The following is a 23,258-nucleotide window of genomic DNA, read 5'->3' on the forward strand; positions in this document are numbered from 1 at the left end:
GTTCAAGGATTGTACATAACAAAGTTGGAAGTCATTCAATACAGAGAAATGGACCCAGAAAAAGAGAAGAAGAAAACAAATGCAGCAAAATAATGCAATATCAAAAAATTCAAAGAAAATGAATTTCAAGGAAGAGAATGATTTGACAGTGGCAAATGCAAAAGCCAAAAAGCAAAAAATCAAAAATGAGGGCTTAAGACAAGCAGTTATTAGCAACCTTCAAAAGAGCAGTTTCAGGAGAAGGAGGGGTATAGTTGGGAGACCAAGTAGTTAATGTTTGAAAAGTACAATGGGAGGGGGCAGCTAGGTGGCATAGTGGATAGAGCACCAGCCTTGAATTCAGGAGGACCGGAGTTCAAATCTGGTCCCAGACACTTAATACATCCTAGCTGTGTGACCCTGGGCAAGTCACTTAACTCCAGCCTCAGGGGGGGAAAAAAAAAAAGTACAATGGGGAAATCTTGACAGTAACTGTTCAATGTGTCTGGCAAAAGAAAAGAATAGAAGATAAACAGAAAGAACTGAAAAGAGACTACGGAAAGGTTGTTTAAGGTGAGGAAAATCCATATAAGTTTAAACACAGAAGGGAAAAAAACCCTGAAGAGACATTAAAGGTACAAGAAAGGGAAGGTTTTCTCTTTCTGCTTTGCAATAGATGTCACAGCTAATTTCCTACAGCAAACAGAATCTTTTGGGTGATTAACTGAATCTCAATCAACTCACCTGAACTTTAATTCTTTTCAAACATTCTGGTGATTCCATTTCTTTGTCAGTCATATTAGAGGGTCTAATCAAATAGCACAACATAAGCTCCTGTTGAAAATAAAACAAACTGCACAACTTAAAAAGAATGCAAGTTATTACAAACTTAGATGACTATTACAAATACAGGAAATCTCTCCTTTTCATTATAACATGTTTATGGACCTAGTTTTCATAAAAAGGAACACCCTACAATGAATCATAGGAACAATGTTAAATTGGGGGAATTTATTCCTGGCCAAGAACTAGACGTCAAATAAACTATACCTATGACTCAAGGAGCCTGTCACAAAATCAAAGATATAACAACTATAAATATCCTTGATAATTTAAAATAGCAAAATTGTGATTCAAATCCTAAAAAAAAATAAATAAATAAGAGGAAATAACTAAGATTAAATGCAATGATTTCCCTGTATCAAGCCAAGCATACTGTAACAGATCCATAACCTTATTGAGGTGAGCACTATCTCCAGGTTCTATAGATCACTATCCTATTCACACTGTTTAAAAATATCCTGTTCAATGTTAGTCCATTCACAAATTCTCTTCAGACTTTTGTTAGTTTTTGACAAAAATGAGCATTTCCATACATAAAAACCAGAAAAAGAGGGCTGTATATGTTAGTTCCAAAGCAGTACTGTTTGTCTGTTCTCCTCTATTCCCTTTTCTTGACATTTCAATTCCTTTCTTCCCTTCCCTTGTCACCATCTCTGAATTAAATAAGAGTTAAGCAAAAGACATTCACACACTGACCATGTCTCAATCTGTCCCTTGCCTCCTTTACTCCTTTGCCTGGGGTGTTTCATCACCAGTGGTCACTGCATCAATAAGCATTTTTAGTCTTTCAAAGTTCTTTTCTTTCTAGTGTTGAAGTTATTTTATAAATTGTTCTGGTTCTTTTCACTCTCTATCAATTCTTCTTCCCAGGTTTCGCTGAAAGTGTCCCTTTCATCATTCCTAAGACATAATTTGTTCAGTCACCCCAACTACTAGGCAGTCTATTCTGTATCCAGCTCTCTATGAAAAAAATACTACTACAAATATTTTTGTACAGATAAGTCCTTTTCCTTTTATCTTTTTGGAAGTTTTTGCCTAGTAGTGATATTAATGAACCAAACAGTACGTTGTTTATTGGATTTTTTTTTTTTTGCTCAGAAATTCTTTATAAAAGATCCACCTGTCTCATTACAGAAAATTTGTTTTTAAACTATTTTTAACTGAATTTCAATAATTGGTTTCTTTTATAATCTTATTTATTTAAACTTTTTTTTTTTTTTGGGGTGAGGTGATTGGGGTTAACTAACTTAGCCAGGGCTACACAATGAAGAATTATTAAGTGTTTGAGGTTGGATTTGAACTCGGGTCCTTTTAATTTCAGGGCTGGTGCTCTATTCACTGAACCATCTAGCTCTCTCATGTATCTAATTAATTTAAAAACATTATTCTGAGGAGTCCATATGCTGTCAAAGGGGCCTAATGTACAAAAAAAAATTAAGCATACTTGTGTTAGAAACTTTTCTATAGGTCTTTTAACATCATAATAGTAGTTTATCAATATGTTACACCTCTTACTCTTGCTATAGGACTGCTCTGCCTCAATTTTTAACGATATATTTCCTTGATAATTTTTTCCAACTTTTTTTTTTTTTTTTTTGCATGAGAGTCAACAACATTAGTAGTATTTATATCCACTCTGTGCCTTTCTTTTGGGTCACCCAAAGCTTTGATTCTTCAGAGACTGTGGTGTTCTACAATTTGTAGTGACATAAGACTGAAAAAATACTGTTGACAAGGTAAATTTTTGTTTCATTGAAAAGCTTGGAATTGTTAAAAGTGTACAATTTCCTAAATACAGTTCAGACTTTTTTTTTTTTTCAATTCTGTACCCAGCTCACTGTCCATGTGTTTTGTCTATCATTGTCTGATTTTTGTAGATATGGACTGGCCAAATGGGTAACCCATTCAACTTTATATCTTAGTTCAGAAAATAGATATTCTTTATCCATTTGGCTTTTCCTGTAGTGATTGTTAAGTCTCTTTGTGATTGGTCATGAATTTTAGATGGCCCCATTCAACTTTATATCTTAATTCAGAAAATAGATATTCTTTATCCATTTGGCTTTTCCTGTAGTGATTGTTAAGTCTCTTTGTGATTGGTCATGAATTTTAGATGGCCCTGTAGAAAACCAGAGCATTAAGCAGCAAAATGTCATCCAAAAATATGAGATATGAAGAATTTCACTACCAAAAGAGAATTCTTCTATTTAAGACTCTACATGGGGAATTCTTCCATGACCATGATAAAATGGCACTTGTATGATTATAAGTCTGTCGGTTTTATTCTTAGTTTGATTTTGGTAATCTGTGTGTCACCTAACAAAGTCCTCTGTCATTAAATCTATCTAGGAATCTCACATGATCTTAACATACACAGGAGTTAGGAGAAAGTTGAGGTAGGAGAAAGTTGTATACTTTTAAAGAATGTATACTTTGTTCAAATAAGATGTTTTTTTTCCTTACAAAGCAATAAGCAATTAATGGGATACTACTTCTTTTCATTTCAGTTATTAGTATTTTTTTTTCAGGTTTTATCAAAAACACTTTTGATACACTTATAGCTAATGTTAAAAGATTTTTTAAAAAAGAAAACTGTTGTAGGGCATGTTCAGCTACAAATACTATAATTTTATAGTGTTTGGTTTGTGGTTGTGATGATACTTATGAGATGATGTTTGTTTCTAATGCTTGTTAATTGTTTCTCAGAAGTTTTGTAACTATGAGAGCTATCTTTCCTCTAAAGAATATAAATTAATTTATATTGCTACACGATGTAAAAATATACATATATATTTTATAATATACCTTGCTGTATAAAGAGTTGAGACCTTTCACCCCCTCCAACTTAGGATCCTTATTCGTTGGAAATTATTTTTATCCCCTAGAAAATTTGATTAAGTATTCTTATGTAGAATGTGAAGAGAAAAGTTTCAGTCCTGAGTCCTCTTTTCTCTCACCTCATAATCTCATAGGTTTAATTATTATCTTATACAAATTGAGGCCCAGTCTCTCTCTTGAGCTCTAGTCCCATATCACTAACTGCTTATTGGACATAGCTATCCCATGGCCATATCAAATTTAATATGCTCACAAAAGAACTCATTACCTTTCCCCTCAAATCTACTTTCCTTCTGAGCTTCCCCTATTACTATAGAATATGTTTCCCCCCCCCCTTCTCCAGTCAAGCAGCCACCTCCATAGTTCAGATTCTCAATTACCTCCTAATTGGGCTTCCTGTCTCAAATCTTTTCTCACTCAAATCCTAATTATATCAACACCCTCCACCCCATTTAATAAATTCCAATGATTCATTTCTACCTCTAGGATCAAACACAAACTGCTCGTTAGGCATTTGAAATTCTTTACTACCTGATCCTTTCCTACTTCTTTGGTCTCACAAGTTACTTCCCTTCTATGAATTTTATGGTCCAGTTACAGGAGTCTCCTTAGTGCTCCCGAGAAATACATTCCTGTCTCTATGAATGTCTCCTGTGCTCTCCCTGCCATTTTGTGATTACTATATTTCTTCATAATTCATCTCAAAGCACCACATTCTACATGGCCTTTCTTGGTTCCCCTCTTTCCTCTTCTTATTCAAGGTTAGCTTGTGTCTACTTTGTATGTCTCTCACACATTCCTAAATACATGTTATCTCTTCAATTTGAATTTAAGGTTCTTAAAATCATGGACTTTTTCTACTTTTGTCTTTGCACTTGCAATGCTTAACATGATGACTAAGACATAAAAAGCCAATCACAAATAGTTGCTGACTGTTCACTGATTGAAAAGTTGTAAAAAAAAATCTCTATTAAAAAGACTTCGATCTTTCAGTTGAGAAAACAGCTCAAGGTCTTTTGTGTGTGTGTGTGTGTGTGTGTGTGGCACTGATAGGCAGAACTCCTAAGTGTATGCATAACCACACAAATTATCTGTATATTTACTTTTTTGCCTCAAGTAGTCTGAGGAAAGAGGCATTTCAATCCTATGTTTTTCATTCATTTCAATCAATTATAATGCTCAAAAATCCCAAGGCATAGTCTGGAAATGGAGGTAAAGAGATATTACTTTGCTTCCCCATCAATCAGACCATCTTTTTCGGCTCATTTAAAAAACCAAGAATATCATTAAGATACAGAAGATATGGGTGGTTATTTGGGTATGTGTTATTCCCCTCCTTCCCCCCAATCTAGAAGAACACTTGAAATTATAGCATCCTTCCTGTCTCCAACTGGCTACAAAGAATAACCTTTAAAATTTTTGTTTGCATATATATGTTTCATGCATTTCGTTTTTTGTTTTGTTTTGTTTTCCCCTTTTCTTATCTCTATCTTGAATTCTAATTTACTACATAATCACTTTTCTGGAGGAATCTTTGCCAACAAATAAAGAAATGAAATAGGTGACAAAAGCTGATCAAACATCCCTCATTTAAAAGTTTTTGAACTCAATGGAAATGAGTCTGATTCAGCTGCATTATGCTGAAATGGCTGCATTAAGTAGACCTTACTTAGTTGCAGATATTCTCTTAAATGCTTTTGATACCACTGCCTGTGACTGTTCCAATTATTCAACATCTTTCCTCTTCAGATAGTTTGAAAAAAATAAATCAATGTCAATTCAAAATTGTAAAATTCTGAAAACTTGAAAAGAAATAATTTTCATGAAGAAGAAAAGAGCTGCCCCAAAACAATGAATTATATAAACACGGAACTCATTGACTAACTCAAAAGAAAAAAATCTCCTTGAAGGAGAGGGCTGATTTTATATTTCTATCTTTGTATCTCCAGTTATTAAGCACAGCATCTTGAACATATTAAATGGTTAATAAATGTTTTTGCAGTGAGAAAGATATGCAGAGCATTTAGAAAGGAAATTTACAAAGAACAGGTAATGCTAGGCTGATCTTTTGAATAGTTCAAGTTCATTTTTCAGAAAGGTTTGTGGCACCTCAAGAAGCCTATTTTTGGCCCTGTGCAATCTGACATCTTTATCAATGACTTGGATGAAGGCAGAAAAGATATGCTTGTTAAATTTGCAAATAGCACAACACATGTATAGGTAATAACTGGATAAGAGTTCAGATCCAAAAAGGCTAAAATGATGGGCCAAATAAAATAAGATGATATTTAAACAGGGAAAAATACTAAAATTAAATGGATTACAATCTTTCTTGTACAACAAGATAGCTGTATAAATATGTATACATATATTGTATTCAATATATACTTTAACATTTAACATGCCATCTAGGGAGGGGGTGGGGGGAAGGAGGGGAAAAGCTGGAACAGAAGGTTTTGCAAGGGTCAATGTTGAAAAATTACCCATGCATATGTTTTATATATAAAGCACTATAATAAAAAAAGATTAAATGGATTAAAAAATTAATTCACAAATATGAGAGAAGACTTTAAGGGGATGTGATAGATGTTTTCAAATATCTGAAGGGTCATACATGAAAGATGCCCTCAAACCTGTTCTATTTTGGCTCCTGAAAAAGAACTAGAGAGAATGAGTGGAAATTGTAGAAAAGCTGCCTTCCGTGTGACCTAAAGAGAACCTGCCTTGTTTTGCCTTCTGTGGCTTTGCCTCAGAAGGGTCCCTCATATGCTTTTTCCCTTCAAGGCTCTCCCTTGGCATAGTTTACACCCTCATGCGATCTTACAACATTAAAACAGATAATTTTCTGTGGAAATTTTAGCTTGCTTATGCTTATATAGCTTCTTCTAGCTTTTTCTGGATGTCTACCAAGGCAGTTGCTTTTTCTGTGAAACCCTGTTTGCCACAAAACAGGCACAATATTATGTCAGAAACATGTTCCAGTTTCTCACTTATATCCACAGAGGACCTTATACTGTGGACTTCTAAGGAAGCATCTCCCATTCCTAGAATAGGGACCTGAACTTCATTACTTCAATCATGAATATGTTTAGAACACTTATATATTCAATGAAGGAATCTTAGCTTATTTTTGAGGAAAAAAACAATGTCATCAGAACTTAGGTAATGTCTTCGATTGCACATGGCAAAATTAACCTTCCAAAAGGCACTCCAGAGGAAGGAGTTGTTAAAGATGCAAATTCCTTTTAAGAATCAAAATGGCAGGACACGGTGAAGTTATATTTAGTTTAAAAACATGAATACTTCTTCAGATAAGAGCCCATATTTAAATCAGACACAAATGGCATTATTAACATTTCTTTACCTTGGAGACATTAGCTGTAATTCTGTTTAACCCAGCCAAAGACTTCCAGCTGAAAGGCCTCCGAAGCGATCCTTCGAAACTATCATTAACCAACTCAATAATGACAGAATAACTGGAAAACACACAAAAGGATTCTTTTTCTCAAGGAAATTACATTTCCAAACAAAAAGAATGAAATATTATTGCTAAACGTAGTGTTAGTTTGTCTGATAAATAAAATAAAATTTATATCATTTAGCCCCCAATTATGTTAAGATTATTAGTGAAAGCATCATCTTTTATCAATTTTGAAAATCTTTCATAACAGATTTAACATTTACTCTCCTATAAGAAACTAATAGTATATTTTTTCTTACATAAAATGAGGATGTTATTTCATTTAATTATTTGGAAAATGGTACTGATCAACATTAAAAGAGAGAATTGCTAAGTAGACCATTAACTAACCTTCCTACTCTCTTGTCCAATATATAAATTAATGTTCAAATCTAATACATGAATTTTAATACCAAAGAAATAACTGGAACAAGGTGAAATCATCTGGTATCTGTACCAGATAATCAAAAAAGACAGACGTCAATTGCCAAAGTAGAATTTCTCTGACAAAATTTAATGTTATTGTCAATTTCCTTGTCATGTAATCCCAAAATGAAGATTTTTAAAAACTGAATTCCAAACCTTGCATGGTAAAAAGGTGGGCCTTTTCGGTAAAGTACTATAAAAAGAAAAAGAAAAAGTAAAAAAACATTTTACTATAAACATGTTATTATGGTGATCTAATTTTTCAGGATTATAGATTGCTTTCAAATATAAAGTCAGATATCTTGATTTTTTTTTTTTTTTCCTCTCTCTATAAATCAAGGATCAACTGGAGTATTTACTAGAGATTATTACCTTTGTTGATTGTATAGGCACTGGCTGGAATCCAGGCCTTAAACAGAAAGAGGTCCAGGTCCAACTCCTCCCTCTGACACATAGTAGCAAGTCAGTGAATCTTATACTATACTTTATAGAACAGTTGTCAAATTGTATCACAGGAGGCAGTTTCTATGCCCTGCATTTCCTATACTAATAAAATCAAAGGATCTAACTCTCCCTCTGCAAATCTAAAATTACTAATATATAATTATTAAATAGGTTAACCAAAACAGATTATCTCTCTCTCTCTCTCTCTCTCTCTCTCTCTCTCTCTCTCTCTCTCTCTCTCTCTCTCTCTCACACACACACACACACACACACACACACACACACACACACACACACACACGGCAAAGTTCTATTTAAGTACTACTCCAAGGACTCAACCTGATATAGAGGTGACAGCTGAGAAAGAGAGAGAAAAACTTGGAAAGTATACATATGCATACAAATGAAAGAGCCTTAAAGTATCAAAAATCAACATAAAAAAAAAAACCCATGAACATCAAATGTGAACTATTTGTATCATTCAACTACTTTTCTTTTGTTGTTGTTGTTATTTTCTTACATGGAGTAGAAGGAAGTCAAATGTCTGTGGAATGGAGACATGTATTTTTACGCTGTAATTTGTATGTTCTATATTTTCATTTAACATTACTTCATATGCATATTTCCAGTAAAAACCAAAGTTGTCAAGCATGTCATTGTCATGCCTGCCACATTTTCCTCACCATTAATAGTGCCACTGTAGATATCTTAAAATAAAATAGTGCTTTAAAGTTTGCAAAGTGCTTTACATATATTATTCCATTTGATCTTTACAATAATCCCAAGAGGTAAGTACTATTATTTATCCATTTTATAGGGGAGAAAACCAAGGCTGCAAGTTTATATGATTTCTCCCAAGTCACACATCTACTAAGGGTCTGAGGTAAGATTTGAAATCTGATCTTCCAGTCTTTAAAGCCAAATTCTCCTTTGTCATATAGCTGTCAATCTTGTTTTTTGAGATGTGATTATCTCTTTTAATTAGATCTATTTTTGCATTTGCTTTGTCTGAGATCATGATTGCTACTCTTGTCTTTTTTACTTTTGCTACACCTGAAGCAGATTCTACTACAGCCCTGTATTTTAACTCTATGTAAAAACTTTTTTTACACATCTCTTTTGTGTGAGAAAAATTTTATTCTGCCTTTGTCTTCTCCTTTCTCTCAGTGCATCCCTCTTTCTCATTTCTTCAGTTTTTGTGAGACCATTTCAACATAATCAACTAACATCCATGTCTTGTTTTTAGGAGTTTTTTTTAGTTTGTGTGTGTGTGTATATATATATATATATATATATATATATATATATATATATATATATATATATATATATATATATATATATATAAAGTTTAACTACTGAGTCCCATCTAATTACTTTTTCTTGAAAGAACATTCCCTTCTTGTTTCCCACCACCTCTTAATTAGCATTTAAGTACTTTTTTTTTCCTGAGGCAATTAGGGTTAAGTGACTAGCCCAGGGTCACACAGCTAGGCAGTATTAATTGTCTGAGGTCAAATTTGAACCTAGGTCCTCCTGACTTCACAGCTGATACTCTATCCACTGTACCACCTAACTGCCCCCATATAATTACTTTTTCATGTTTACCTTTTTTATGTTTTTCTGGATTCTGTATGGATGTCAAATTTTTTTGTTCAGTTGTGGTCTTTTTATCAGGAATACTTTAAAATTCTCTATTTCATTAAATATCCATCCTCCTCTCCCCTTCCAAGAGGATTGTACTCAATTTCACTGGATAAGTGATTCTTCATTATAATACTAATTCCTTTGCCTTCTGGAATATCATATTCCAAGCCTTCTGGCTCTTTTAACATGGAAGTCCCTAAATCTTGTGTGATCTTAACTGTGGTTCCACAATATAGGAATTATTTATTTCTGGTTGCTTATAATCTTTTCTCCTTGATCTGGGAGCTTTAGAATTTGGTTACAATATTCTGGGGATTTTTCATATTGGGATTTCTCTCAGGAAGTGATTAGTGGCTTCTTTTAATTTCTATCTATTTTATCATTTACATCTAAGATCTGGGGCAGTTTTCCTTGATAATTTCTTGAAAGATGAAGTCTAGGTTCTTTTTTTGATTGTAGCTTTCAGGTAGTCCAAGAATTTGTAAATTATCAGGTCAGTTGTTTTTCTGATGAGATATTTTACATATTCTTTTATTTTTCCATGTTTGATTTTGCTTTGTTTCTTTAAAAACATTTTAAAAATGATACCTTTCATTTTTAAAATATATGCAAAGATAGCCTTCAAAATTCACTTTTGCAAAACCCTGTATCCCAATTTTTTTCCTTTCCTTTCTCCCACCTCCTTCCCCTAGACAAGTAATCCAATATATATTAAATATGAAATTCTTCTAGACATATTTCCACGTTTATCATGCTACACAAGAAAAGTCAAATCAAAAAGAAAAAAAAAATGAGGGGGAAAAAAAAAAGCATTACTTTGTTTCTTGATGTCTCCTGGAATCATTAGCTTCTATTTGCTAAATTCTAATATTTAAATCAATAAATTCTAATATTAAAGAAAAAATATTTTCTTCAGTGAATTTTTATACTCCCTCTCCCCCTTCAAATTTGGCCAATTCTTCTTTTAAATAAATACTTTTCTTTTGTGCCTCTTTTATACCATTAGACCAATTCTGTGTTTTAAGGTTTATGTTCTTCATTATTTTTGGTGCCTTTTTTTTTTTTTAAGCTAAACTATTAATTCTTTTTCCAAATTTTTTTTTTTTGTATCACTCATTTCTTTTCCCTTTTTTCCTATACCATTCTTACCTCTCTCTTCTTTTTCAAGAATTCTTGTTGAGCTTGTGTCTAAATACTAATTGGACTAAAGGGAAATACTAATTATAATCCCTGAGATTTTACTTTAGCTGTTTTCACATTATTGTCTTCTTCTGAGTTTGTCTTGGTCTTTTCAGCCCCCAGAGCAATTTTTCTGGTTAAATTTTTTGTTGTTTGTTCATTTTCTCAGCCTATTTCCCGACTTTGTTAAAGTTGGACTCTGCTTATTGGGAGGCACTATTCCAGACTTTTTCATGCTGCTGTTTTCAATGCTAGTTCTGAGGATCTGCAAGTTTTTGGTGCTTTCAAAGTTAGTTATGTAATTAGGGGAGAGATGTGATCACAGTTCTGTTCTAAGCTCTGGTGTTTACTCAGGAAGGTGCTTTGCAACCCTTCCTCTCCCCCAAGCTACAGATATAACCAATCCTCTTAGCCTTGGAACTGCAATCCAGAATTGCAACAAGTTGTAGAACTTACCAATCAGTGAGAGCTATACCCAGTGCCAGCAAAGAGTCTCCTGGATTCCCTTCCTAACCATTTGTCCAACCCCCATTTGGTCTCTAGGCTGAGAGTTCCCTAGGCTGCTGTTTCTGCCACTGCTTCCATATGTGAATATTCAGCCCAATGTCAGACTTCTCCTTTCAAACTTCTAAGTTTCCTTGTACTAGAAAAATACCTCACCCTGACCTATTGCTAGCTATGCTCTCCAGAATATGATCTGACATTATTAGAATGTTGAGAGAGTTCGGCTGAATTGCTGTCTCTAATCTGCCATCCTGATTCTATTCTTCCAGTGATTTCTATGGACTGATTTCCTAAACTGATTTTTCCTAACTACTCAACAAAATACTGACTACCTACTTTGTGTTATTGCAAACAACAAAGAGCCGACTATATTGGGAAATAAACTTAAAGTTAATAATTGGTCACTATATCTGTTACAACTATGTTATATGACAATATAGCTGGGGAATACAGTGTTCTTGTTAACTGAAGATATGTTACATAAAAGTTTTCCTTGAATAAATCTTGTTAACCAAATTTCAATGTAGAAAAGGTGGTTATAAAAAGAAACATAACTTATTTATAATAAGTTATAAATATCCATCATCATAACTTGTTAGTACCAGACAGGACCATGGCACACCAACTAGCTTATATTAAGAAATGGACCAATGGAACACAATCTGAAAGGACAAGGAGAACCAATTCTGTAGGACTGCCTAAGTTTATTCAGCTATTTAAAAAGATGAGACAACTAGAGCTGTATGTATTTATTGCTAATTACTTTAACAAATAGAGTAATAGCCCACAAGCACAGAAATATTTGTTGATTTGACCTTATCTAAAAGCCTGGCAACATTTATCTTCAGGAAAACAGGTAAAAGGCATTTGAAAAGGCTAACTAAAAAGTCCCCACTAAAGCCATTAGGAAAATCATGGAGACAAGATCAATGTGTTATTTGATATGCAATACATAGTAAAAATGTGCTTTCTTAAATTAGCTTTCCCACATATTCCTTTAACCTAATATAATCCACAAAGAGGCTGGATATCACATTGCAAGCTTCAGATTCCTTATCTTTCTTTTTCTTAGCTAGAATTATCCCTTTAAAATTTTATCAGTTCAATGATAATACTAGAGAATGACTGGGAAAAGATTAAGACATTTAAGTATAGCACAGAGAGGTTTACTAATACAGGAGAATAGAAAAGAGAATAGTAATAATCCAGTGAAAGTCAATGACACAAGTACATCAACTATTTAAAGTTAGGCAGCTTGCAACCAATATAATTATTTGGAAAGATGATAAACAAATCTCAAGCTCAATACGATTAGTCATGTGGTGAAAACCAAAGGCAGTCCCAGATGAGGTGAATAATTCTAAATCCAAGCAAGGAAACAAGAATAAGCTCATGAAACAATCATTTCAAAATCAGGAGCATTTCACTATTTCAATGGAGAGCATCAAGAATTTTTAAATCTTTAACATATAGCAGAACTATGTGACAGAGTTTGGAGGATTCTCAAAAAAACAAACAAAACAAAACAAAACTTTAATGCCTTACATTTGTGTAATGTTTGAAGCATTTTCACATTCATTAGCTATCTGACCTGCACAAAATAACACTGTGAATTGTTAGGCATTATTATCTTCATTTGACAGAAAAAAAACTAAGACATAAACAGTTTCAATGACTTATCAAAGACTCTTAAATTTTAGAATTTTAAGAAACAGAATCCTATTTGAAAAGCATTTAGTCCATGGAAAAAAGAGACTGCTGGATCTAATGTCAGAGAACTTAGGTTTGGATCCTAACTCTGCTACTATATACTCAGGTGAGTATGGGTAAAAGTCATCATCTGTTTGGGCCCTAGTTTTCTGAGGGATGGACTATATGGTCTCTAAAATCTCTTCTAGCTCCACATCTTTGATTTCATCACCCTACAGATACAGACTGGTTAAGAGATTTATACAAGCTCAGATATGGTACAGAAAAAGAGGACACATATCATGATTTAAGGTTTCTGGAAAACTTTTCGCACAATAATTCTGTGTGATTGGCAGTAAAACAATTATCATACTCATTTTACAAAAATGGAAACTAAGGCTTGGAAAGCTTAAAGTGACTTGCTCTAAGATAAAGAGCTGGGTCTCCAATACAGATCTCTGAACCACAAGTCCTGAACTCTTTGCCCTACTACTTCTTTTATCCCTGTATGTCTTTCATTCTCTGCATCTCATATTCAGGCAAATCCAGTGAGTGCCATCTATATCTTAACCAACGCAGGGAAATGAGGGTGGTGGGTAAAGAGGTATCTATGTTTATAGATCACAGACAAGCAAAGTTCCTAGCCTCCTTTGGTTTAGTATTTGATGGTAACATTATTTGGTAAGAAATACTTTCTTATAAAAGCCAACCCAAAGGTACTTACAGAAATCTGTTCCATACTTGAGTCCCACTTTGGGCACCCAGCCCTTACTTCGGAAATAGTGATATGCCATATATGTTGTTCTGAACGTGGGCTGAACTAGATGAAAAGCTTCCCATAGTTTCAATATTGTTAAAGGCTCCTAAGGTCATAAGAAAGAGTATTATTATAATGTCCCCATTATACTAACAATACAATATTCTTACATCGGTCTATACCATGCTACTAATTACTGTTTATGGAAATACCATGGTTTTTAAAAAAAAAGGTTCATAAGTTCAAAATGCTCACCTATAAAATGTATGCATAGTTAAAACTAGGTCATTTGAAACCAAACAGAATCACCAGAATGCTATATTATTTCAGTTTTGTACTGGTTTGTTCATTCAAAACTTTAGTTAAGAACCTATAATATACAATGTCCTATATACTTCTAGTTCAATATATCTAGAAAATATGTATATTTGGTAGGTAGTTTTACTCCCAAAGAGAAACTTTGCCTCAGCAAAACAAATAGAAATACTGATACATAGTAAGTGCTTAATAAATGTTTATTAAATTGAAATATTCAAGCATAATAATATTGACAATTTGCAAAACTGTCATAATAAATCCCAACATGAAACATCATGAAAATTTACTGAAATGTTGCTACAATTAGGATGTTGTTTTAACAAGACTAAATACTTCTTATTTAATGCAATATTTTCACAGAACCAACCAGTCATAGCACTCAGGATAAACTTGTAATATCTAAATCTACTTTGGAGTTCATTTAGTTTATGATTTAAATCTTAACTCTAACACTAGTAGAAGTATGAATTGATTGGGAGGCACAACAGTAAATTCGCATACTATTATTTTGTTTTTTAAAAAGATTCATAATATAAAAATATTTAGAAACACAGAACAGAACAGTTACTTCCATCTTGATTATTTTTCTTTCTGAAAAAGTTTAAACCCCGTTCTGAGGCCATCCTCAAGACTGCCAGGTAAAAAGCAGTTCTTTTATTCTTGGGAATGAGGAAGGGCCTGAAATTAGCTTCTGACACTAAAGTTGGGTTAATAGACCATGACTCCCTGGAGAGGGAACACCAAGTCTGTTGAGTGTAAATCAAATAAATGGTTGTATAAATTCAAAAAGATCAGCAGTACACTTGCTTTTATTATTATGAAAATGGTTAAATGTAATGTTGACTACAAAAAACACCTTACCTCCTCATAGTAAACATTTAAGCACCCCAAAGCATAGACCAAGAAAAATGCCTAAAAACACAGAAGATAAAAGATACTGATTAAAATATAACGTTAAATTCATAGAAATTAATTATTTTATAGGTTCTTTTCCCCCTTAAGAGTCAAAATACAATATAAAGCCCCAAATCACCTTTAAAACTGCATATTTATAAACTAAAATGTTAATAATTTCCAAGAATTTTTTTAAAATAACAGTTCTAAATTATATGAGTAAGAAGCTGACTATGAAACATTTGTATGATTTTATATTTTTCCATTAGAAATTTTCTTTTAAAAAAATCAAAGCACAAAGAGAAATTCAGGGAAGATAAATTAATTGTAGATAACTAAACTCTCTGTAGCAAAAAGAATGTATACAAGATTATTTTACTCTCATGTTACAAATCAGCAAATATAAATAATGTTTTTCATGTTAAATATATAGAAAGTTATAAAGATTGTCCAAGAAAGATAAGAGGAAGAAATTTTTTTTCTAGAATATTCAAGTCACTTTTCTTACACCTTGTATTATTGGGCTTATGAGTTCAATCAAGTTTATTATGGTATTGTTAGAGAAGACAGCAGTATGTAAAGCATGATTAATGTCTAATCTTTGTTCAGCAATGGACTCTGGTCTAAGAACTACTTTCACTTGAGTTCTTTAGACATTGTCTTATTTCAAATAGCAAATATGCCTGTTCATCCTTAGTAATTGCTGAATATGTGCCCACATTTTTATACTACAAAGTATAATTATAAAGTAGCATTCTTGACTCCCGGGGGTGAAAAACTTTATAAATACATAGAAACTATTGCCACATCTGATTTACATATTCAAACTTTCCCACTTGTGGAAGGCACTACTATCCTTCCAATCATACTCATAACCTTGACATTAGACTATATTACTCACATCCCCATATCCATCCAATCATCAGCCATCTGCCAAATCTTGCTGTTTCTATTCTGAGCAAGTTAGCACTTCTAGACCTGGATTCCTTCTCTTCGCTTGTATAACTGCCACCTTAATTCAAGTCATCATCATCATCTTTCTTCAAGGCAATTTGAATCTTCTATGGACTGAAACTTGACTTAAAGAGACTTCCTTAGGACATTATATCCACCACTATAGTGATAATACATTGTTGAATGGGCCATAGTGGCCACTTACCAAGGAGTGAGATATTAAACCCCAAAACACTTCAGATCATTTAAGTTTTGGGGAATTTCCTGAACAGAGAGGATCCAGATAATCCCAAGTGTGGTTGGCAGTAATCTATTTTATGTCCTGAAGTTTAAAAAAGAGGGTATCACTATTAAAAATAGAAGCCACTCCCTTTTACCTTCTCGTTCATAAGGACAACAATGCTGGATGAAAAATACTATTTTGGGAAGTAGGAATTCCTCCAGGCTTCAGAACCACTAATTCCCAATAGGCAGAACTTTTTATACCACTAAATCACCACTAATTCAGCTGGATCAGCAGAATTCTGAGAATAACTTTGTTGCTTTCTTAAAAGGAAATAATTCCATTTTATATAAGATAAATGTTGTTCCTACCACCCTTAGGAAGATTATTTTGGCAGCTAAATGGAAAGTGGATTAGAATGGGAAGAGACTACAAGTTGGGAGCCCTCCAAAAAACTATTAGAGTTTACATAAAAGCTATTGAGGGACTTTACTAAGGCAGTGGAAATAAGGGTAGTACTAGGGTATTATTAAGATACTAGGATGATTAGATAGAATTCTACAATGACTGAAGTGATAGTTAAAGTAACATTTCATTGTTCTGAGACTTTTCTTCAAATAAAATTCAATTTTTTAGCTTAAAACAGGCCTCTCTTAGGCTTGGAGAGACTTAAATCAGCTGTTGCTGAGTGAAATGAGCAGAACCAGAAGATCACTATACACTTCAACAACAATACTGTATGAGGATGTATTCTGATGGAAGTGGAAATCTTCAACATAAAGAAGATTCAACTCACTTCCAGTTGATCAATGATGGACAGAAATAACTACATCCAGAGAAGGAACACTGGGAAGTGAATGTAAATTGTTAGCACTACTGTCTATCTACCCAGGTTACTTATACCTTCAGAAGCTAATAATTAATGTGCAACAAGAAAATGGTATTTACACACATATATTGTATCTAGGTTACATTGTAACACATGTAAAATGTATGGGATTGCCTGTCATCGGGGGGAGGGAGTGGAGGGAGGGAGGGGATAATTTGGAAAAATGAATTAAAAAACAAAACAAAACAGGCCTCTCTTGAAAATAATCAAATATTATTCAGCAAAAATCAAAACCAGAGCAAAACATACTCTTCAAATACATAGATTAGTGGCTTATTCTTCAGAGGCTGGTTTAGAATGACACAGCCACACTGGCTCCTAAGAAAATTACAATCTGGGCTTCACTTCATCCCTGTGAAGCTTCCATGGATCATTAAAACATCAAGTTTCTTCCTGCTCCCATTTCAAGAAGCTTTTGGAATCATATCAGTATAATTCTCAAATAATTATAGGTAAACCACTATAGCTAGCCAGGGATAACTTATGTAGCTGGCCAAAATGATTCCTAAGATTTACAAATGACATTCTGGGAAACTCTAAGCTATACAATTATTATAATTGTAATTAACAGAGTAGAATTAATTTATGGAGTAGAATTAATAGAGTAGAAATTTGCCAAAGCAAAATAAAAAGAGTTCAGATAAGGATTTAGTACATACTCCTATAAAACTAATGCTAATGGAATACTGTTCAAAGGATATACTCCTTTCAGAAATGTGGGCCAACTTAATTTTCTAGCTGCTACCGTCTTCTATTTGAGCAACAGGCTTTTTAAAAACAGTAGCTTTCATCATTTCAGATGCTTATTGGAATAAAAGCAGCAGCTAGTGATGCTCACATATATCACAGCTCAAGTGAAATATGAACATTTTTTTTTTTTTTGCCATCAAGCAGAAATATCACCTACTCTCAGATTACTGCTATCAACGAGATTAGAACTGCTGATAGGAGGCTGAACTGGGGTTCAGAAAAGCTAATCTGTATTTTCAGATCTATGTGATTTTAGTCAAATAAATCAAAAGCTAGGTGGCACAATGGAGAAAGTGTTGGCCCCAGGCTCAGACACTTACCGGTGACCCTGGGCAAGAAACTTCACCCTGTTTGCCTCAGGTTTCTTATGTGTAAAATGAGTGGGAGAAGGAAATGCCAACCCCCTCCAGTATCTCTGCTAGAAAAACCCTAATGGAGTCACAAAGAGTTGGACACAACTTAAGTGACTGAAGAGCTACAACAGAACTTAATTCCTATAGGAACTCTTAGTCCCTTAGGCCTCTTGGGAAAAATGAAGAGTTTACTGGATAATCTCTAAGGTACTTCCCAATTCTAATACCAAGTTTACTTGCTGGCACCAGGAAAGTCTAGATTTGGGACTTGTTTAGGGTTACAATTTCTTTCCTCTATGGAAAGACCATTACTGAAAATCAATTCGATGAGCATTTACTGAATGCTAATTATGAGTCCAGCACTGTGGGAGACTTGCTCTATGTATTCAAGGAATGCATGGGGAGTAAAGATATTATATGTATAGATTAATAATAATATATAAAATACACACATAGTCACAGAACCCACTATAAAATAGGTCCTAAAAATGATTATGAAATACTACATATTAGAGCATTGCTGTTAGAAGTATTATCATTTGGGCTAGAATATCTGAGAAAGGCTGAGAGACTGGAATTTAGCTGGACCATGAAGAATGGATGAGATGTGGATTGGCAGAAAAGTTGGGACACAAGAGAAAAGTTTATATACAACATAGGCAAAGACACTGGGGTGATAATAAATACATGCTTGATCACAAAATGGTGAGAAAACTGGTTATTGGAAAATATGTAGTTTACAGAAAAACAACTTAAAATTAACATCTTAGAATAAAATTGTTATACAAAGTAAACAAAAACATTGAATTAACAGTCAATAAACATTTATTAAGTGCTTCTTGTGTACCTGGCCCTATGTTAATTATTTGGGATACAAATTTTTTAAAAAAGATAGTGCAAAAATTTTTTTATTAAAGGGTTTGAGTGGGAGGGTATGTGAAGAGATGGTGCCCAAAATAAGGGCATAGAGGAGAAATCAAAGAAGAACCAAAGTAGTACAGTCCAGTGGGAAATGAAACATTGTTGTAAGGCAGCCAAAGCATAAGAATGTTCTATAGTATGGATCATGAAAAAAGCATTACACTGAGGCTCAAGAGAATAGTAAAAATACTTATTGTAATAATAATAAAAAAAATACCTCTTCTAGGCTGAGTTGTAAGTACTCAAAGATCCTATATGGATTTCTTCTGCACACTAGCTTTTCTCTTTTGACCACCTGAAGTTAATGAAATAAATCATATACTGATTAAGTTTAAACACATTATCAATATCACACAAGAGGGACTAAAGAGTTTCAGTTCACTATTTTTCTCTTAATTTTTCAGTGTTGTTATGTTATTAACTTATAAATGAGTTTAAAAACCCATTTGTGAAAATAACATAAAAGTAAATATCTAATATTTTATTTATTTTATACTGTTTATACTGTAATTCTAAAGGTCACCAAGGCTGGTGTTTCTGGTATTATGCTATATCACATTTCCTAGTCTGTAGCCACATGATATATGCCATCTAGATTTTTTCACTGAAATAGCAAGGAAGAACAATATAGCAGAAAGACTGATGTCAGGAGTTCTAGGCAGGAATCCTGCCTTTAACAATGACTAAGTCTAGGGTCTTGAGCAAGCTTCTTGGAATCACAGATTTAGAGCAGGAATGGACTGTGGAAATCACTTAATCCAACCCTCTTGTTTTACAGATAAGGGAAAACATTGGAGTCAGAGAGGTAAAGAAGGCTCACAGAGTCACAGAGCAAAAGCCTCTGCTCCCGAGGTCTGTTCTGTGAGCTTTACTTGTAAAACTGGATTAAGAATATGTGCACCACTGTAGGACACAGAGTATGAAGTGCTCTATCAATGGGAGTTCTCCACTATAAAAGGGAGATACTACTTTTTGTTACCAGACCTATGCTTCTGGCAAACTATCCCACACCTCTTATCACTGTACAAATAAATTTTAAATTGGTTTAAAAATTAAACTTGCAAAAGAAAAATTCAAAGAAAAGACCTTTTTCCCCCTCACACTTACTTTCTCACTTGCTGTTTCCTCCTCATTATCTAAACAATTTGTTGTTTCTTGAACAAGCACATACTCATGATCATCACATTCTCCATCTGTGTCAAACATAAGATGCTTCTGTTGAACACGATCTTCAGGCTGACAGTCAAGTGTGACAAAATCTCCGTGTGTAAGATAGTGTGTCTGTCCAAAAGCATCACCATCCCTTGCCTTTTGTTCATCAGAGTTATGTTTATCTAATGGATCATGTACAGAACATTGCTTTGAGTCCATGCTCTCAGAGCTTGAGCTTTTGTTCTCATCTTCTATATCTGGTTTGAAAGAATTTCCATTTGTGACTAAAAGTTTTGCTTTATGTTCTATATTTTCAATTTCTGGATTGAAATTAGGTTCATTAGTGTTAAGTTCATTATTTTGTTGATCTTCTTTATTTCTTTTCAGAAAAGGAAATTCAAGTGGTTTTGTATAGTCCTCAAGAATTTTATGTACTGAACTTTCCTCCTGCCCCTGTCTTTGCATGAGATCTGCAGCCCATGTTACACCACGCTGGTACCTATATGATAGAAATGTCATTAATATGACACTAAAAATTTTTAATCTTGAACAAACAAAACTACTGCCACTATTTCTCATGATTTAGTATTATGCCTTCTCACTTGTAATAAGTTCAAAAATTTTTTTCCAAAAAATTTTTTACAATTAAATGATCGTGGTTGTTAAAGTAATTTGTAAACTGGATACTGTTTTTAAAAAATGAGATTCTGCTTTTTAGGAGAAGTTGCTAAATTATAACATAAAAGTTAAAGTATGACTTAAAATCTCTGAACTGTTGGATATTGAATTCATATCAACCCCAGAATTGAATAGGAGAAAGACAAAGGGCTGGACTGCAAAGGGCTTTAGGTGATTTCAAGAATCTTCCTAAAACAATTCCTACTTGCCATCTTTCCTTAACATCAGTGTTGTTTCAATAATATTATATGATTGCAAAATATGAAAGACTACCATTTGCAAAGAACCAAAAATTCCGATTCCTTCAAATGCAATGAAGTAGATGGAAAGCATAAACAGACTATAGAACACTACATAGATCATCCAGAAACTGTGTGAAAGAACTATCAATTCTCAAAGGAAAAAATATGCTATCAAGAAGCATATGGAAAAAATCCTCCAAATCACAGAGAAAACTCCAAGTGCTACCTTAGCCACCAGACTGGCAAAAGAAACTGACATTTGTTGAAGATGTTGAAAACAGGCACACTAAAAGATATCACTCCATTCATGTAGTGAGAACAAGCAGTAATGGACAGCTAGTCTCTGTGCTTCACTGATACTCACTTAATTCTCAGAGAAATATTTGAAGGGAAATTCCCAGCTTACGGGGTTTACTTCTATGGAAGATTTATAGGAGCATATGAACAAGAGATGAATAGGATAGTTGGTATGATGAATAAGATGTATTAGTATGGATCAATTGTAATCTATACCCTGGAAGACACACTCAAAGTAATAAGATCAGAGAACTTCCTGGACTAAAGTGTTATTTTAGAACACTTATTATTAGTGTTGTTATTTACAACCACTAACAATATACGCTATGCAAGATTTAATTTAATCCCATCCCTTCAGGCTCAGAGAAACTAAGTGATGAGCTGAAGTCACAATGAAAAAGTGGAGCCAGACTACAAACCTGGTTTTCTTAGTGGTACCACATACTGTGTTCTAACACATGAAAACAAACTGACAAAAATAAAGTTGGACCCCTGGAGCTGATGTCTGATAGACTGAGAGCCTTGATCTCTTAAGTAGCTATGTTACCTTCTTTTTTTTTTAAATTATCCACTCCCAATTATAGGCACAAAAATGTTTTAACATTCACTTAAAAATTCTGAGTTCTAGATTCTTTTCTACCCTCTCTTCCCTCCCCCCTCACTGAGAAGATAAGATATTATGAAAGAAAACACAGCCCTTTGCCTCCCTCACCCCACCTCACCCCCCCCAAAAAAAAAAAAGTCTTCAGACTCTTATCTGTTCTTTCTCTGGAAGTGGACAGCATTTTCACCATGAGTCCTTCAGTCTTGGATCATTCACTGCTGACAACTGCTAAAATATTCACACTTGATCATGGTACAATTTTACTGTTTCTGTGTAAAATATCCTCCTGGCTCAGCTTTATTGCACTTTGTATCAATTTATGTAAGTCTTTTCAAGTTTTTCTACAATTATCTTGTTTATTCTATGCTATTTCTTATAGTACAGTAGTATTCCATCAAAATTATATATCATGATGATGAGGAGCAGGGAATCTACTTGTAACCTCATACTTTAGAAGTGACAGAGGGAAAAAGAAAAAAAGATGGTAGGATTATTTTTGACTAAAAAGAGAGGTCTGCCAGTTTTGTGGGCTCAAATTTCTAGAACTTACAAAACAGTAATCAGATTTAGGAAAGAGTGATAGGATTTAGAGCTAAAAGAGGCCTTCAGACTATCTAGTTCAATCTCAGTTTACAGATGAAGAAACTGAGGCTTAAAAGGTTAAGTGGTTCGCTCAAACTACTTAACATATTCAGCAGGACTGAAATTGGAATTCAGGTCTCCTGAATCTAAATTCAATCATTTTTCCCTCTAACCCACACTGCCTCTCCTGGATTCTAGTTTAGGTTAAAAGAAAATTCATACTTTATTAAAGGATTTACCACAAAGTTATTCTACACGGTTCCAGGTATTTAAACTAATTAAATCAAATAATTTCAATTCAGACAAATTTTTCAAGAACATATCTGCTTGACATGATGGTATACTTAGAGAACCCCAAAGACTCTGCTAAAAAGCTATTAGAAATAATTCAGAATTTTAGCAAAGTGGCAGGATACAAAATAAATCCACATAAATCCTCAGCATTTTTATATATCATCAACAAAATGCAACAGCAAGAGATACAAAGAGAAATTCCATTCCAAACAAATGTTGAGAGTATAAAGTATTTGGGAATCCATCTACCAAAGAATAGTCAGGAATTATATGAGAAAAATTACAAAACACTTGCCAAAAAAATAAAGTCAGATTTAAATAATTGGAAAGACATTCAGTGC

At 33.6% G+C, this 23,258-nt stretch overlaps 1 protein-coding gene across 3 annotated transcripts in view; it reads right to left on the reverse strand.

The window, feature by feature from the left end:
* The window catches only part of TSEN2 (tRNA splicing endonuclease subunit 2), a 36,909-nt gene that overhangs the window by 3,785 nt on the left and 9,866 nt on the right, over nucleotides 1–23,258 (reverse strand). For all 3 annotated transcript variants that reach the window (XM_074283880.1, XM_074283879.1, XM_074283878.1), the window contains 7 exons: nucleotides 20,176–20,719; nucleotides 19,286–19,363; nucleotides 14,946–14,996; nucleotides 13,734–13,872; nucleotides 7,703–7,739; nucleotides 7,025–7,136; nucleotides 724–813 (listed from right to left, as the gene is read on the reverse strand). In XM_074283880.1, the coding sequence (XP_074139981.1) occupies nucleotides 724–813; nucleotides 7,025–7,136; nucleotides 7,703–7,739; nucleotides 13,734–13,872; nucleotides 14,946–14,996; nucleotides 19,286–19,363; nucleotides 20,176–20,719 (1,051 nt within the window). The remainder of the gene's footprint in view (nucleotides 1–723; nucleotides 814–7,024; nucleotides 7,137–7,702; nucleotides 7,740–13,733; nucleotides 13,873–14,945; nucleotides 14,997–19,285; nucleotides 19,364–20,175; nucleotides 20,720–23,258) is intronic.

Source organism: Sminthopsis crassicaudata, chromosome 1 (genome assembly GCF_048593235.1).
Source record: "Sminthopsis crassicaudata isolate SCR6 chromosome 1, ASM4859323v1, whole genome shotgun sequence".
NCBI classification, from domain to species: Eukaryota; Metazoa; Chordata; class Mammalia; order Dasyuromorphia; family Dasyuridae; genus Sminthopsis; species Sminthopsis crassicaudata.